This window comes from Papio anubis, chromosome 1, assembly GCF_008728515.1.
Source record: "Papio anubis isolate 15944 chromosome 1, Panubis1.0, whole genome shotgun sequence".
NCBI classification, from domain to species: Eukaryota; Metazoa; Chordata; class Mammalia; order Primates; family Cercopithecidae; genus Papio; species Papio anubis.
Genome location: NC_044976.1, coordinates 14898426 through 14914530, shown reverse-complemented (window position 1 = coordinate 14914530; position 16105 = coordinate 14898426). Strand labels below are relative to the sequence as shown.

The 16105-nt window shown below is 47.8% G+C and overlaps 1 protein-coding gene across 5 annotated transcripts in view; it reads left to right on the top strand.

Annotated features, from left to right (window-relative positions):
• The first annotated feature begins 1792 nt into the window (after positions 1-1792).
• SPATA21 (spermatogenesis associated 21) overlaps positions 1793-16105 on the top strand; it is a 47507-nt gene continuing 33194 nt past the window's right edge. For 4 of the 5 annotated variants that reach the window (XM_009200150.4, XM_009200149.4, XM_017957551.3 and 1 more), the window contains exons 1-5: positions 1793-2533; positions 7087-7221; positions 8932-9111; positions 12354-12505; positions 15129-15336. In XM_009200150.4, the coding sequence (XP_009198414.2) occupies positions 8983-9111; positions 12354-12505; positions 15129-15336 (489 nt within the window). In that variant the 5' untranslated portion in view covers positions 1793-2533; positions 7087-7221; positions 8932-8982. The remainder of the gene's footprint in view (positions 2534-7086; positions 7222-8931; positions 9112-12353; positions 12506-15128; positions 15337-16105) is intronic. The other variant, XM_017957549.3, reaches the window with a different exon arrangement.

The following is a 16105-nucleotide window of genomic DNA, read 5'->3' as shown; positions in this document are numbered from 1 at the left end:
TCTCCTTCTCCTTTTTACTTTTTTTTTTTTTTTTCCCCAGACGAAGTCTCACTCTATCGCCCAGGCTGGAGTGCAGTGGTGCAATCTCAGCTCACTGCAACCTCCACCTCCCGGGTTCAAGCGATTCTCCTGCTTCAGCCTCCCGAGTAGCTGGGATTACAGGCGCCCGCCACCACGCCTGGCTAGTTTTTGTATTTTTGTTGTTGTTGTTAGAGATGAGGGTTTCACCAGGTTGGCCAGGCTGGTCTTGAACTCCTGACCTCAAGTGATCCGCCCAATTTGGCCTCCCTAGTGCTGGGATTACAGGCAGGAGCCACCGCACCTGGCCATTTCTACTCATTTTTTATAAGCGCTTTATTATAGGATTGATCTAATCACTTACATCTTTATTGTAAAATATGCATAACATAAAATTTACCATTTTAAGTGTGTAGCGCTGTGAAATTAAGTACATTCACAATAGTGTGCAACTATACCATGCTTTCCAGAACTTTTCGTCATCCCAAACAGAAACTCCATACCCATTAGCAATAACTTCCCATTTCCTCCTGCTCCATCCCTTAGTAACCTCTGTTCTACTTTCTGTCTCTATGAATTTGCCTTTCTAGGTACCTCTTATAAGTGGAATCATACAATATTGGGCTTTTGTGTCTCTTATTTCACTTAGCATCAAGTTTTCAAGGTCCATTCATGTAGCATGGATCAGAATTTCATTCCTTTTAATAATATTCCATTGCATGTATATACCATATTTTGTTTATCCATTCATCTGTCAACAGTTGGGATGTTATCACCTTTTGACGTTGGGAATCAGGCTTCTATGAGCATTGGTGTTCGAACACTTGTTCAGGTCCTGTTTTCCATTTTCTTGAGTGTATACATAGGAGTGAAACTGCTGAGTTATAGGATAATGCTATGTTTAGCACTTTTGTTTTGTTTTGTTTGAAGCAGCATCTTATTCTGTTGCCCAGGCTGGAATGCATTGGCATTATCACAGCTCACTGCAGCCTCAACCTCCCAGGCTCAAGTGATCCTCCCAACTCAGCCTCCCAAGTAGCTGGCACTACAGGTGTGAACCACCATTTCCGGCCTTGTTCAGCTTTTTGAGGAGCCTCCAAACTGTCTTCCACAGCAGCAGCACCATTTACATTCACAAGGGTTTCAATTTCTTCACATTTTTGCAAATATTGGTTATTTTCCTTTTTTTTGGGGGGGGGGGCAGGGTCTCTCTCTCTCTCTCTCTCCCCCCCCCCCCCCCTCCCCCTCCCCCCCCCCCCGTCTCTCTCTCAATCTCTCTCTCTCTCTCTCTGTCACCCCACACTGGAGTGCAACAGTGCAATCATCATTCATTGCAGCCTCAAACTCCCAGGCTCAAGGGATCCTCCTGCCTCAGCCTTTTGAGTAGCTGGGCCTACAGGCGCACACCACCCTACCCTGCTAATTTTCTTACTTTTTGTAGAAACAGGGGTCTTGCTTTGTTGCCCAGGCTGGTCTTGAATTCCTGTCTTCAAGAGATCCTCCTGCCTCAGTCTTCCAAAGTGCTAGGATTACAGGCATGAGCCACCATACCTGGCCTTATTTTCCTTTTTTTTTTTTTTTTTTTTTTAGACTAAGTCTCATTCTGTCACCCAGGCTGGAGTGCAGTGGCACGATCGATCTCAGCTCACTGCAACCTCTGCCTCCCACGTTCAAGCGATTCTCATGCCTCAGCCTCCCAAGTAGCTGGGACTACACGCATGCGCCACCATGCCTGGCTAATTTTTGTATTTTTAGTAGAGACGGGGTTTCACCATGTTAGCCAGGCTGGTCTAAAACTCCTGACCTCAAGTGATCCACCCACCTTGGCCTCCCAAAGTGCCGGGATTACAGGTATGAGCCACCACAAGCAGCCATTCAGAGCACTGTCAGTTCTGTTCAGTCTAACAAAAACAGGCATCGAGCCCATACTCTATGCCAGATGCTGAGTACTGGGGTCACTGAGATGCAGCCAATCCAGCTCCTACCATCCTGGAGCTCACAGACTGGAGGAGACAGAGAGAAAAGCAGTCTTTGGCAACGCAGAATGAAAGATACTATAATGAAACAAATTCATAGGGGGCTGTGGGAGCAAAGAGAAGAAACCCCACACAGTCTGGGGACAGTCAGGGAAGGCTTTCTGGGAGAGAGTACCCTGGCACAATAATCGCTGTGAGGTTGGCAAGGCAACGATTGTTATCCTCATTGTGTAATGGGGGCCCCTGAACCAGTGACAAGCTGGGGGAAATGACACTGTCTAGTAGTTGGAGGTCAGCCAGCCCCTTGCGTTATTCTCAAACCCTAACCACATGGCTGGACATTCCTGATATGCATTCCTAAACCTCTGCTGCTGAGAATAATTGGACCTGCCATCTATTCCCAGTTTAACTACCCTGTATACCAAACAAATCCAATTCGAGCCAACAGGCAAAGTATAGGCTCAGACAGAGTCCATCCTGTGTACGAGGTGGTGAGCAGGGGTGGAAAATCTCACTGTGACTCATCCAGCTGATTTCTGGTAGGTGCAGGGCCAAGGTGGGGTGTGATATGAACAAGCTTTCCCTGACAGCCTCCAGACATATAGATGATACGTCACTTACCTTTCTCTGCTGTATTTTCCTGCCATCATAGATACTTCCAAGAGAAATTCTCCCATTTTTCAGATGAGGAAACCACTTATAAAAGGGGCACTCAATACCCAAAGAATTTTGAAAAAGAGCAAAGTTGGAGGACTTACACTTCCTGATTTCAAACCTTTTTATTTATTTACTTTTCCATAGGTTAGTGTTGGGGTACAGGTGGTATTTGGCTACATGACTAAGGTTTTTTGTTTTTTGATTTTTTTTTTTTTTTTGGTTACATTAGTAAATTTTTTTTTTTGAGACGGAGTCTTGCTCTGTTGCCCAGGCTGGCATGTAGTGGTGCAATCTCTGCTCGCTGCAACCTCCATCTCCCAGGTTCAAGCAATTCTCCTGCCTCAGCCTCCTGAGTACCTGGGATTACAGGCATGCACCACCATGCCCAGATAATTTTTGTATTTTTAGTAGAAACAGGGTTTCATCATGTTAGCCAAGGTGATCTCAAACTCCTGACCTCAAGTGATCCACCCCCCTTGGCATCCCAAAGAGCTGGGATTACAGGCGTGAGCCACCTTGCCCTGCATGAGTAGTTTCTTTAGTGGTGATTTGTAAGATTTTGGTCCACCCATCCCCTGAGCAGTATACACTGCACCCTATCTGTAGTCTTTATTTTTATTTATTTTTTTTTTTTTGAGACAGAGTCTCACCCTGTCGACTAGGCTGGAGTGGAATGGTGCGATCTTGGCTCACCCTCCACCTCCCGGGTTCAAGCAGTTCTCCTGCCTCAGCCTCCTGAGTAGCTGGGATTACAGGCGTGTGCCACCATGCCCGGCTAATTTTGTTTTTTTAGTAGAGACAGGGTTTTTCCATGTTGGTCAGGCTGGCCTCGAACTCCCGACCTCAGGTGATCTGCCCACCTCGGCCTCCCAAAGTGCTGGGATTACAGGCATGCGCCACCACGCCCAGCTAATTTTTTGTATCTTTAGTAGAGATGGGGTTTCACCTTGTTGGCCAGGCTGGTCTCAAGCCCCTGATCTCGTGATCCGCCCGCCTTGGCCTCCCAAAGTGCTAGGATTACAGGTATGAGCCACTACACCCGGCCAATAAATGGAACTTTTACAAAAATTTAAAACTTTCGTGCTTCAAAAGACCAAAAGGTGAAAATGCAATCCACATAATGGGAGAAAAATTTTGCAAATCATATATATGATTTGGGACATGTATCTAGAATTTATAAAGAACATTTACCATGCAACAATAAAAAGACAACCCAATGTAAATGGACAAAGGGAGGCTGGGTGCTGTGACTCATGCCTGTAATCCCAGCACTTTGGGAGGCTGAAGTGGGAGGATTACCTGAGCCCAGGAGGTCAAGGCTATAGTGAGCCATGTTCATGCCACTGCAGTCCAGCCTGTGGACAGAGTAAAGACCCTGTCTGGAAAAAAAAAAAAAAAAAAAAAACAGGGCCAGGTGTGGTGACTTACACCTTGTAATCCCAGCACTTTGGGAGGCTGAGGTGGGCAGATCACCTGAGGTCAGGAGTTTGAGACCAGCCTGGTCCACATGGTAAAACTGCATCTCTACTAAAAATACAAAAATTAGACAGGCATAGTGGTGTGCACCTGTATGTAATCCCAGCTACTAGGGAGGCTGAGGCAGGAGAACTCTCTGGACATGGGAGGTGGAGGTTGCAGTAAGCTGGAACTAGGCTGCTGCACTCTAGCCTGGGCAACACAGCAAGACTCTGTCTCAAAAAAAAAAAAAAAAAAAAGGACGAAGGCTAAGGCTCTGAATAGACATTTTTCCAAAGAAGATAGACAAATGGCCAATAAGCACGTGAAGATGTTCAACATTATTGGCCATTAGGGAAATGCAAATCAAAATCAGAATGAGATAACACTTTACACTCATACCCACTAGGATAGCTATGATAAAAAAGACAAGTAAGGCCAGGTACAGTGGCTGACACCTGTAATCCCAACACATTGGGAGGCTGAGGCAGGAGGATCCCTTGAGCCCAGGAGTTCAAGACCCTGGACAACATAGTGAGATTCCCATCTACAAAATATTTAAAAATTAGCCAGGTGTGGTGGTGTGCACCTGTACTCTCAGCTACTCAGGAGGCTAAGGTGGAAGGATCCCTTGAACCCCAGAGTCGGAGTTTGCATTGAGCTATGATCATACCACTGCACTCCATCCTCTGTGATAGAGCAAGACCCTGTCTCAAAAAATAAAAAATAAAAAGACAGATAATAACAAGTGTTGGAGAAGATGCAGAAAAATTGGAACACTCATATGCTGCTGGTAAGAAGGTAAAATGATACAGCCACTTTGAGAAAGTCTGGCAATTACTAAAAAGCTAAACATAGAGTTGACATATGACTCAGCAATTCCACTCCTAGGTACATACCCAAGAGAAATGCAAATGTATGTTCATATAAAAACTTGTACATGAATGTTCATAGCAGCATTATTTGTAATAGCTAAAATGTGGAAACAGTCCAGGCATGGTGGCTCACACCTGTAATCCCAGCACTTTAGGAGGCCAAGGTGGGAGGATCACTTAAGCTCAGGACTTTGAGCAGCCTGGGCAACCTAATGAGACCTCACCTCTATTTAAAATTTAAAAAATTTTTTTTTTTTTTTTTTTTTTTTCAGACTGAGTCTGGCTCTGTCGCCCAGGCTGGAGTGCGGTGGCCGGATCTCAGCTCACTGCAAGCTCCGCCTCCCGGGTTCACGCCATTCTCCTGCCTCAGCCTCCCGAGTAGCTGGGACCACAGGCGCCCGCCGCTTCGCCCGGCTAGTTTTTTGTATTTTTTAGTAGAGACGGGGTTTCACCTTGTTAGCCAGGATGGTCTCGATCTCCTGACCTCGTGATCCGCCCGTCTCGGCCTCCCAAAGTGCTGGGATTACAGGCTTGAGCCACCGCGCCCGGCCAAAATTTTAAAAATTTTAAGACGAGCCAGACATGGTGGCATGCATCTCTAGTCCCAGCCAGCCACTCAGAGGCTGAGGTGGGAGGATCACTTGAGCCCGGGAGTTTGAGGCTATAGTAAGCTATGATTGCACTGCTGCACTCCAACCTGAGTGACAGAGCAAAATCCTGTCTCAAAAAAAAAAAAAGGAAAAAAAACCAAACAACCCAAATTTCTATCTACTGATGAATGGATAAACAAAATGGGGTATATCCATACAGTGAAATATTACTCAGCCACAAAAAGGAATGAAATTCTGATATGTGCTACAACATGGATGAACCTTGAAAACATGATGTTAAGTGAAAGAAGCTAGTCACCAAGGACCACATATTGTATGATTCCATTTATATGGAATGTCCAGAATAGACAAATCCACTAAGACATAAAGTAGATCAGTGGTTACCTAGGGCTGGGTTTGGGGTGGGAAGATTAGGGATGATGGCCAAGGGGTGTGGGGTTTCTTTTTGGGGTGATAGAAATATTCTAGAATTAGGGCGAGGGTTGCACAACTCTGTGAATATCCTAAAAGCCATTGAATTGTAACACTTTAAATGGGTGAATTGTATGATATGTGAGTTAAATTTCAATACAGCTGTGAACAAAAAAGGGTCCCAAGTGATCTGAAAGGGAGACATAGTCAATATTTGTCAACTTCTCTCCCTGTTCTGCCCTTGGATTCCAAGCCCCTCTAACTAGCGTTGGGGTGTCCCCTCGTTGTCTAGCTTCTCACAGTTAGCAAGCTCCAGATGTGGACAGATGGGGGCTGGAACCCCTCTGGGCTCCAGTAAAACTTCAGTAAAACTTCAGTTTGTGGAATACTGAGGCCTGAGAAGTCCAAGTCTGAGCCTGCGCATTCTCAGGCAGAGACAATGGACAATAGCGGGGGTGTTTGAGGGGTGTGGGGGGAGATTTTCCCTAGGTGGTTCATCCACCCCTGAGACACAAAGACTCAGAGGAAGCAGGAAAAGTTAGGGGAACCCTAATGGGAAAGAGGCTGGGGAGGGGCAAGGAACTCCAAGGGAAGAGAGAAGGACTTGGCCACAGCCCTGACTTTTCTGCTCCAGGTGAGAGCCTGGTCCTTTGTGAGGCCAGAGCTGCACCGGGGGTGGGAGGTCACCCCACCAAACCAGCTGAGGTCTGGTTTGCATGGTAGGGGTGCAGCTCTAACTGCAAGAAGGACCTGGAGGACAGGAAGAGGAAGTGGGGACTTGGGTCAGCAGCTATTAAGTGCACCTCCTCTGTGTCCCTGGTAAACTGTGGGAACTGTCAGGACACCCCGTGTATCCCCCAAGGCCTGACGTCCCTAGCATGGGCACGTGTCATTAAATGGTTATTGATTGCACGAGGAAATGAATGAATGACTTAAGCTTCTTTGTAGACAAAATGATATGGTGAGATGGGCGGCCATGGGAGTCAGACAGGCCTGGGTTTGAATCCAGTTCCTCTGCAGACTGGCCATGTGGTATTGGACAAGACATTGCTCGGAGCCTTAATTTCCCTATCTTTAAAACAGGACTGAACCCACTGACCTCACAGGGGCTGTTAGAATACTGTCTACAAAGATTTCCAGCACATAGAAGATTCCTCCATGGATGCTGGCGGGCCTGCTGTGATATAAAGTGGAAGAAGCACCATCAAGATCTTCAAGGTCATACGGTCTCACTATGGGAGGAAGGGGTGTGGGGTTAGGATTTACTCCTGGAAACTAGTTAACAGTGAAAGGGGATCCATGTACCCATAGAAATGGCGCTGATGTTGCCTCAAAGGAATTCAGTGGCTGGAGAGAGAGCTGAGATGGTTGGAAACTTGGAGAAGAGGGAGGAGCTTGAAGACTGGGTTGGGGGCTATTAGAAAGATAGAAAAAATGGGAGGTGGGCACAGAGGCTGGGATCTGTGGGACTAGGATTGCAGGAGCCTGCCTGGATTAAAACAGAAAATTTGTGTAGGGAGTGGTGGCACAGCTGAATATGAGGTTGGATGAAAGAGGTGGAGGAGAGACAGTAAGAAAGCCTTTAGAAATGGTCAGGTGCGGTGGCTCACTCCTGTAATCCCAACACTTTGGGAGGCTGAGGCGGGTGGATCACTTGAGGTCAGGAGTTCAAGACCAGTCTGACCAACCTGGTGAAACCCCATCTCTACTAAAAATACAAAAATTAGCCGGGCATGGTGGCGGCCGCCTGTCATCCCAGCTACTAGGGAGGCTGAGGCAGGAGAATTGCTTGAACCCAGTAGGCAGAGGTTGCAGTGAGCAAGATCACACCACTGCACTCCAGCCTGGGCAACAGAGCAAGACTCTGTCTCAAAACAAAACAAAACAAAAAACAAAAAGAAGAAGGCCAGGCGTGGTGGCTCACGCTTATAATCCTAGCACTTTGGGAGGCCGAGGCGGGAGGATCATAAGGTCAGGACATCGAGACCATCCTGGCTAACACGGTGAAACCCCATCTCTACTAAAAATACAAAAAATTAGCCGGGCGTCGCGGCGAGCGCCTGTAGTCTTAGCTACTCTGGAGGCTAAGGCAGGAGAATGGCGTGAACCCGGGAGGCGGAGGTTGCAGTGAGCCGAGATCGTGCCATTGCACTCCAGCCTGGGCAACTGAGCGAGACTCCATCTCAAAAAAAAAAAAAAAAAAAAAAAGAGAAGAAGAAGAAAAGAAAAAGAAAAAGAAAGGATGTGTCCAGGGCAGGGTGTGGGTGCTTTGGTGAACTGCAGATTGCCACTGGAGACCCTGGGGCCCTGAGACAGATGGACAGATGTCCCCAGTTCCTGTTCCTTAGCTCCATTTAAGAACATGGAGTTTTCATCTATAGCAGGAGCAGCTGTGACATTCTTGGACTCTCTTTAAAAGGCACATTAGTATTTTAAAGGCTCTGAGAAGTTGTACAGGAAAGAGCCTGTATCATTTTGCTTATCACAGCACTTTCCAAAGGCATTTAGCCTTGGAACCCCATGGAGCATCTCAAGGGACCAGTATGCCAAAGAATACCCTTTAAGAAATGTCGCAGACAGGGAAAGTGCCTGGGTTTTGGGATTCAACAGGCCATAGTTGAAATCCTCGTCTGCGACCTAGCAGGTGTTGGATCTTGGGCAAGTCTTGTGCCTTCCAGAGCCCCTTTTCCTCAGGGTCATTGTGAGAACTAGGAAAAGCGTGTGGGTAAATGGCACGTGGCTAGCTCTCTGGTTTTAATGCATGCCTCTCCTTGCGAGAACCCAGTAGGCAGAGGTTGCAGTGAGCCAAGGCCTGGCCCCGCCTCTTCCCTCCAGCCATGCTGTCTGCATTACAGGCTCCACATGGGCTCCTGAAGCAGCCGTTAGGTGAAGGGCCTGGTGGGAAGCTTGATTGGATTTCTCCTGTAGGAGCACAGTAGCTGATGCCCCTCACTTGGCACCTGTGTTGGCCCTGGCATCATGGACAATAGAAACACCCAGATGTACACAGAGGGTAGAATCAAGGTTCCAGGGACCCAGCCAAGCCCTGGCCTGAGGATCACCATAAAGCAGGCTGGTGTTGAGCCCACCATACCAGGAGTCAGCCAGGTAGGGACCTGCACCCAATGTTCTGATCCATTCACTCCTAGCTGGCACCTTTCCCTTCCCCTGCCCAGGCTTCCTCCCCAGCTGCTTTAATTAAGACTCTGTTAAAAATGGACACAAAACCCAATTCAAACTGGATTAAGCAGAAAAGAGAATACATCAGTTTGGGTAACTGACAAATGCATTCATAGACTTCAGGTGTGGCTAGATCAAGGTGCTAAATGAGTATCTCTTGGCTCTATGTTGCTCTGTGTTGGATTCATTCTCAGGCAAGCTCTCTCTGCAAGATGGCAGGGATTGCCCTGGCCACTCCAGGATTACATCTTCCCATCTTACATACTCTGGTTTAGCATTCCAACAGGAAGTGAGCCTCTTTGCAACAGTTGAAGCAAGTCTCTAGCATCACTGTCATTGGCCCAGATTGTGGTCAGATGCTCACCCTCAAACCAGTCACCATGGCAGTGGGGAGTGGTCTGGATCTCTTGATACAATGGAGACAGAGGTGATAGGTGGCTCCACTGAGCCCCATGGGCTGAATGGAGAAGAGAAGCTTCCCAAAAACAATGCTGGCTTCTGTAACGGAAAGAGCTACAGGGTGAGCAAACCCAGAATTGCCTATTTGCTCTTCTAGGTGCCTTCCATGGCCTCTGAACTCCCGTTGCAGCCTCCAGCCCAGCTTTATTCTCCTGACAGCTACTCAGGGCTTCCCTCCATGCCCCTCCACAGCGCCCAGCCTGCATCCTAAGCTTCCATCACACCTCTCAGCCTCTTTCCATCAAATATGTTTCTTAGTTAGTTTGTTTGTTTTTGAGACAGGCTCTCACTCTCTTACCCAGGCTGGAGTGCAGTGGCGTGATCATGGCTCACTGCAGCTTTGAACTCCCAGGCTCAAGCGATCCTCCTGCCTCAGCCTCCTGAGTAGCTGGAACTATAGGCGTGGCATGTGCCACCACACCGAGCTAATTTTTTATTTTTTTGTAGAGACAAGGCTTTATCATGTTGCCCAGGCTGGTCTTGAACTCATGGGCTCAAGTGATCTGCCTGCCTCAGCCTCCCAAAGTGTTGGGATTATAGGTGTAAGCCTCCGTGCCTGGCGTCTTTTTTTTTTTTTTTTTTTTGAGACAAGAGTCTTGTTCTGTCACCCAGGCTGGAGTGCAATGGTGTGATCACGGCTCACTACAACCTCTGCCTCCTGGGTTCAAGCAATTTCCATCTAATTTTTTTTGTATTTTTAGAAGAGATGGGATTTCACCATGTTGGACAGGCTGGTCTTAAACTCCTGACCCCAAGTGATCCACCCACCTCGGCCTCCCAAAGTGCTAAGATTACAAGTGTGAGCCACTGCGCCCCGCCAGCCTCTTTTTGAATGTGCCAAGTAGCATGAACTGAAGAGCGTAAAGAAGACCCTCCTCCCCATCCAGTTTCCTCAGGGCCAAAGACATCACCATTTAAAAAGTCAGCCAGCCGGGCGTGGTGGCTCATGCCTGTAATCCCAGCACTTTGGGAAGCCGAAGCGGGTGGATCACCTGAGGTCGGGAATTCAAGACCACCCTGACCAACGTGGAGAAACTCGGTCTCTACTAAAAATACAAAATTAGCCTGGCATGGTGGCGCATGCCTGTAATCCCAGTAACTCAGAAGACTGAGGCAGGAGAATCGCTTGAACCTGGGAGGTAGAGGTTGCGGTGAGCAAAAATTGCACCATTGCACTCCAGCCTGGACAACAAGAATGAAACTCTGTCTCAAAAATAAATAAACAAACAAATAAAATAAAATAAAAAGTCAGTCAGGTGCCATGGCTCATGCCTGCAATCCCAACACTTTGGGAGACAGAGGTGGATGGATTGCTTGAGCCCAGGAGTTAAAGTCCAGCCTGGGCAACATAGTGAGACCCCCTCTCAAAAAAAAAAAAAAAAAAAAAAAAAAAGCCAGGTGCAGTGGCTCACGCCTGTGATCCTAGCATTTAGGGAGGCAGAGGTGGGAGGATAGCTTGAGTCTGGGAGTCCGAGACCTGCCTGGGCAATATAGTGAGACCTCATTCTCCACAAAAAGGAAAAGAAAAAAAACGACCAAAAAAAAAGTCAACATGCCTTTGGGTATGTTCCCTGTAGCCTCTGTTATAAATCCTCGCTTTCCCTGGGGCAGGGAGAAGGCCTGGAGGGAGGAGCTAGGATAGGAAGCTAGGAAGAGGAGGCTAGGAGAGAGGCTAGAGGTAAATATTCAGGGCTTCCTTCACCCACCCATTTATTTTTTCAACAAGCATCATCATGGGGTCCCAGTCCCACCACTTACCCAGCTGTATGACATTGGGCATGTCACTGCACCCCTTTGAGCCTCATTTATTTTACGGTGAGGACTAACTGGGTTAAATCTCTAGAAGGCACCTAGCACAGGACCTGCCTCATAGTAGGTGCCTGTTAGTATTAGCTCACATCAGAATCTTGTATTATATCAAGGGCAATTAATTGAGTTCATTTGTTTGGAGTTTGCTGACTCTGGTGATGCTTGGAGCTGGGTCTCAATCACTGGCTCCAGGTCACCCAGTAGGAGAGTGACAGACCATGATAGTGATCAAAACCCAGTTCAGGCCAGGCACGGTGGCTCATGCCTGTAAGCCCAGCACTTTGGGAGGCTGAGACGGGTGGATCGCTTGAGGTCAGAAGTTCGAGACTGGCCTGGCCTACAAAAAAAAAAAAAATACAAAAATTAGTTAGGCATGGGGGCACACACCTCTAATCCCACCTACTCGGGAAGCTGAGGCACGAGAATCGCTTGAACCCAGCAGGTGAAGGTTGCAGTGAGCCGAGATCTCACCACTGCACTCTGGCCTGGGCAACAGAGTGAAACTCTCTCTCAAAAAATGAAATAGAAACTCAGTTCAAACTACAGCCTGTGTTTTGAAGGCATGGGAATTGTCAAAGGCCTCTCTTGGACCTTGTGAGAGTCTTGGGGTCCCCCAGGGTGCTCTTTCAAGCTGTCCTCAGGGCAATCCCCTTGTCTCAGGTACTAATCTGGACTCCAGTTCGTATCAGAGCCTTAAGTGCTAAGCAACAGCAACAGCAGGGCCAGCCCCCATCTCTGCCTCTTGGCTCCTGCTCACCCCTCTCCAACAGCTTCCCCAGTCAGGCATGGGATCTCCCTGTCCTTGAGGCCAGGAGAGTGCTCAGGGACGAGTGGGAGGGATCACTCCAGAATGGCTACTCAATGCCAGCCCTCAAACCAGTGCCATGGATATCTCTGTCCAGGTCATGTTTCCAGATGCTTCGGAAGTGGGCAGCAGGAAGCAGCTCTCATCAGCTTCAGGAGGGCCAGAGAAGGGGCCCAGATACAGAGACACATTCAAGGAGGGGCCTTCAGAGCTCACGACACAGGAGCAGAGGCCTCCAGCAAAACCAGGGTGAGCTGAGGGGCTTTCCAGAGAACAGGTCCAGGAGGCAACGCCCTGTAGCCCACTTGCGAGGGAGAGAGAATGGAGAACTCCCAGGCCAAGGCAGCTCCACCTGCCACAGCACCTTGTCCTTCTCTTTCACTGCACCGGTTGCACTAAGGAGTTCGTGTTCACCTTTTGTATGAACTCCCCCAACGAGACCACAAACATCTTTTATGTGTCTTGTTTGAGGAGTATCATGTACCTGGTTCAGCCTCAAAGCCCTCGTGCCTAGTACTGTGCCTGACACGTAGTAAATGTTCTATAAATATTGATTCACTAAGGCCGGGCGCAGTGGCTCACGCCTGTAATCCCAGCACTTTGGGAGGCCGAGGTGGGCGGATCACGAGGTCGGGAGATCGAGACCATCCTGGTGAACACCGTGAAACTCCATCTCTACTGAAAATACAAAAAATTAGCCAGGCGTGGTGGTGGGCGCCTGTAGTCCCAGCTACTCTACTCGGGAGGCTGAGGCAGGAGAATGGCGTGAACCCAGGAGGCGGAGCTTGCAGTGAGCCGAGATCACACCACTGTACTCCAGCCTGGGTGACAGAGCAAGACTGTCTTAGAAAAAAAAAAAAAATATATATATATATATATATATATATATAGATTCACTGAATTAATAGAATAATGAACAAAAAAAAGGTTGGGAAACACAGGAACACATAAAAGATATACATGTAATTGTATATATTTTTAACCTTTTCTACAGCAAGAATATATTCAAAAAGAGAAAATCAAGAGCGAGCCAAAGAAGGCAACGTGAAAGGCTTGGGTAATAGAAATAATAAAGGCTAGCTGGCTTAGTTGGATTTGACTATAACCAGAAGCTCCTAAATAGCCTCCTGTACAAGAAAAGTTAGGAGAGAGAACTCAAGCCAGGTCCGAGGCCCACTGAGACAACTACTGCATACCATGCTGGTGGAAACAGAAACCATTTAGGCATACCTGTTTCATCAACGTGGCAATTTGTTTAAACTGCCTTGAAACTACCTTTATCCTCACCCATTTCTGGAAATAGGCCATGAGGAAATAATTGGTGATTCAGGCAGTTTTATGCACAAAGATTTTCACTGTCACATTATCTTAAATACTAATAAATTGGGCCGGGCGCGGTGGCTCATGCCTGTAATCCCAGCACTTTGGGAGGCTGAAGTGAGTGGATCACCTGAAGTCAGGAGTTCAAGAGAAGCCTGGCCAACATGGTGAAACCCTGCCTCTACTAAAACTACAAAAAAAATAAATAAATACTAAAAAATTGGAAGCCCCTGAAGTGCCCACACAATAGGGAAATGGTTAATGATGGTTATCTATAAAATATGGAATTGTATACATTTAATGAACGTAAAAAACATATAAAGCATGTTTCTGAAGGATTTTTAGCATAGGAAAAATGTAGGCTATGATGTTAATTGAAGAAAGTAGACTAGGCCAACCACAGTGGCTCACACCTGCAATCCCAGAACTTTGGGAGGTCAAGGTGGGAGGGTCACCTGAGGTCAGGGATTTGAAACCAGCCTGGCCAACATGGCAAAACCCCGTCTCTACTAAAAATATAAAATTAGCCGGGCTTGGTGGCACATGCCTGTAATCCCAGTTACTTGGGAGGCTAAGGCAGGAGAATCACTTGAACCCAGGAGGCAAAGGTTGCAGTGAGCCGAGATCACACCACTGCACTCCAGCCTGGGCAACAAAAGCGAAATTCCATCTCAAAGAAAAAACAATATATATATGTGTGTGTGTGTGTGTGTGTGTGTGTGTATGTATGCAATGGCCAGGCACCATGGTTCACGCCTGTAATCTCAACACTTTGGGAGATTGAAGTGGGAGGATTACTTAAGCCCAGGAGTTCAAGACCAGCCTGGACAACATTGTGAAACCCCATCTCTACAAAAAATACGATAAGATTAGCCAGGCACGGTGGCATATGCCTGTAGTCTCAGCTACTTGAGAGCCTAAGGCAGGAGGATTGCTTGAGCCCAGGAGGTGGAGGTTGCAGTGAGCTGAGATCGTGCCACTGCATTCCAACCTGGGTGACAGAGCAAGACTCTGTCTCAAAAAATATAAGTATACATATGCATAGGAAGAAGCTTGGAGGAAATACTCCAGAATACTAAAGTGAGATCGGATAGACACAGCTTCAAATTTTGAACAGTTATCTTTAGCTTTATGACCTTAGGCTCAAATCTCTTGTCTTCTCTGCATCCCAGTTCTGATTTTTGTTTCATTTTTTTCTGAAAAATACTTTAAAAAATACTATAAACCTTAAATTCTAGGCTGGACGCAATGGTGCACACCTCTAATCCCAGCACTTCGGGAGGCCGAAGTGGGAAGATTGCTTGAGCCCAGGAGTTCAAGACCAGCCTGGGCAACACAGTGAGACCTTGTCTCTACAAATAATTTTGAAAGTGTAAATTTTAACTCCCCAAAACATTGACATGAAAGTATCTATGATTTGGGGAATTCCTGTGGGTCCTCCGTTTGTCCCTCCAGGCATTCGGTATGCACCTATGGTATGCCTAGCCCTATAAGAACATAGAGCAGTGCCCCAGTCTGGGAGCTGAAGTGTCACTTTGTCTATTTTCCCCAGGAAGAAGCAGTCCTCTTGGGTCCCCCAGGAAGGGTCCCAGGAGCTGCAAGCAGGCCAGGATCAGAGTGAGCTGGGGTTGCTGCCTTCCTGGGTTCCTGAAGGACCTGAAGGGCTGCAGCAGCTGGGCTCCGGAAAGGAGATCGAGGGCCAGCAGAGGAGGCAACGGAACCGGGGAACTGGGGAGGATGAGCCTCCTGAGAGCTGCCAGGTACCCTCCTAGGAGATCTGGGAAGAAGGGTATGGAATGACCTACCACAGAGGAGGTAAAAGAGCCCCCTCCCAGCATGCCCTCCATTCTGGTGCATGTACCTGTAGTCCCAGCTACTTGGGAGGCTGAGGCAGGGGGATCCCTTGAGCCCAGAAGCTCAAGGCTGCAATGAGCTGTGTTCAGGCCACTGCACTCCAGCCTGGGTTACAGAGTGTTTGCTCCCCTCTGTGCCCTGAAGATGTCAAGCACTCAGTCTGTGGGTCACTGGACTATTCCCCCAGCCTACATCACAAGCATTTAAGTCTTGTTTCCAGGACGGGTGTGGTGGCTCACGCCTGTTAATCCCAGCACTTTGGGAGGCCAAGGTGGGTGGATCACAAGGTCAGGAGATCGAGACCATCCTGGCTAACATGGTGAAACCCCGTCTTTACCAAAAATATAAAAAAAAAAAGACCAGGCACGGTAGCTCACGCCTATAATCCCAGCACTTTGGGAGGCCGAGGCGGGCAGATCACGAGGTCAGGAGATCGAGATCATCTTGGCTAACACAGTGAAACCCCGTCTCCTACTAAAAATACAAAAAAATTAGCCAGGCGTGGTGGAGGGCACCTGTAGTCCCAGCTACTCGGGAGGCTGAGGCAGGAGAATGGCGTGAACCCGGGAGGAGGAGCTTGCAGTGAGCTGAGATTGTGCCACTGCACTCCAGCCTGGGCAACAGAGCGAGACTCCATCTCAAAAAAAAAAAAAATTAGCCGGGCGTGGTGGTGGG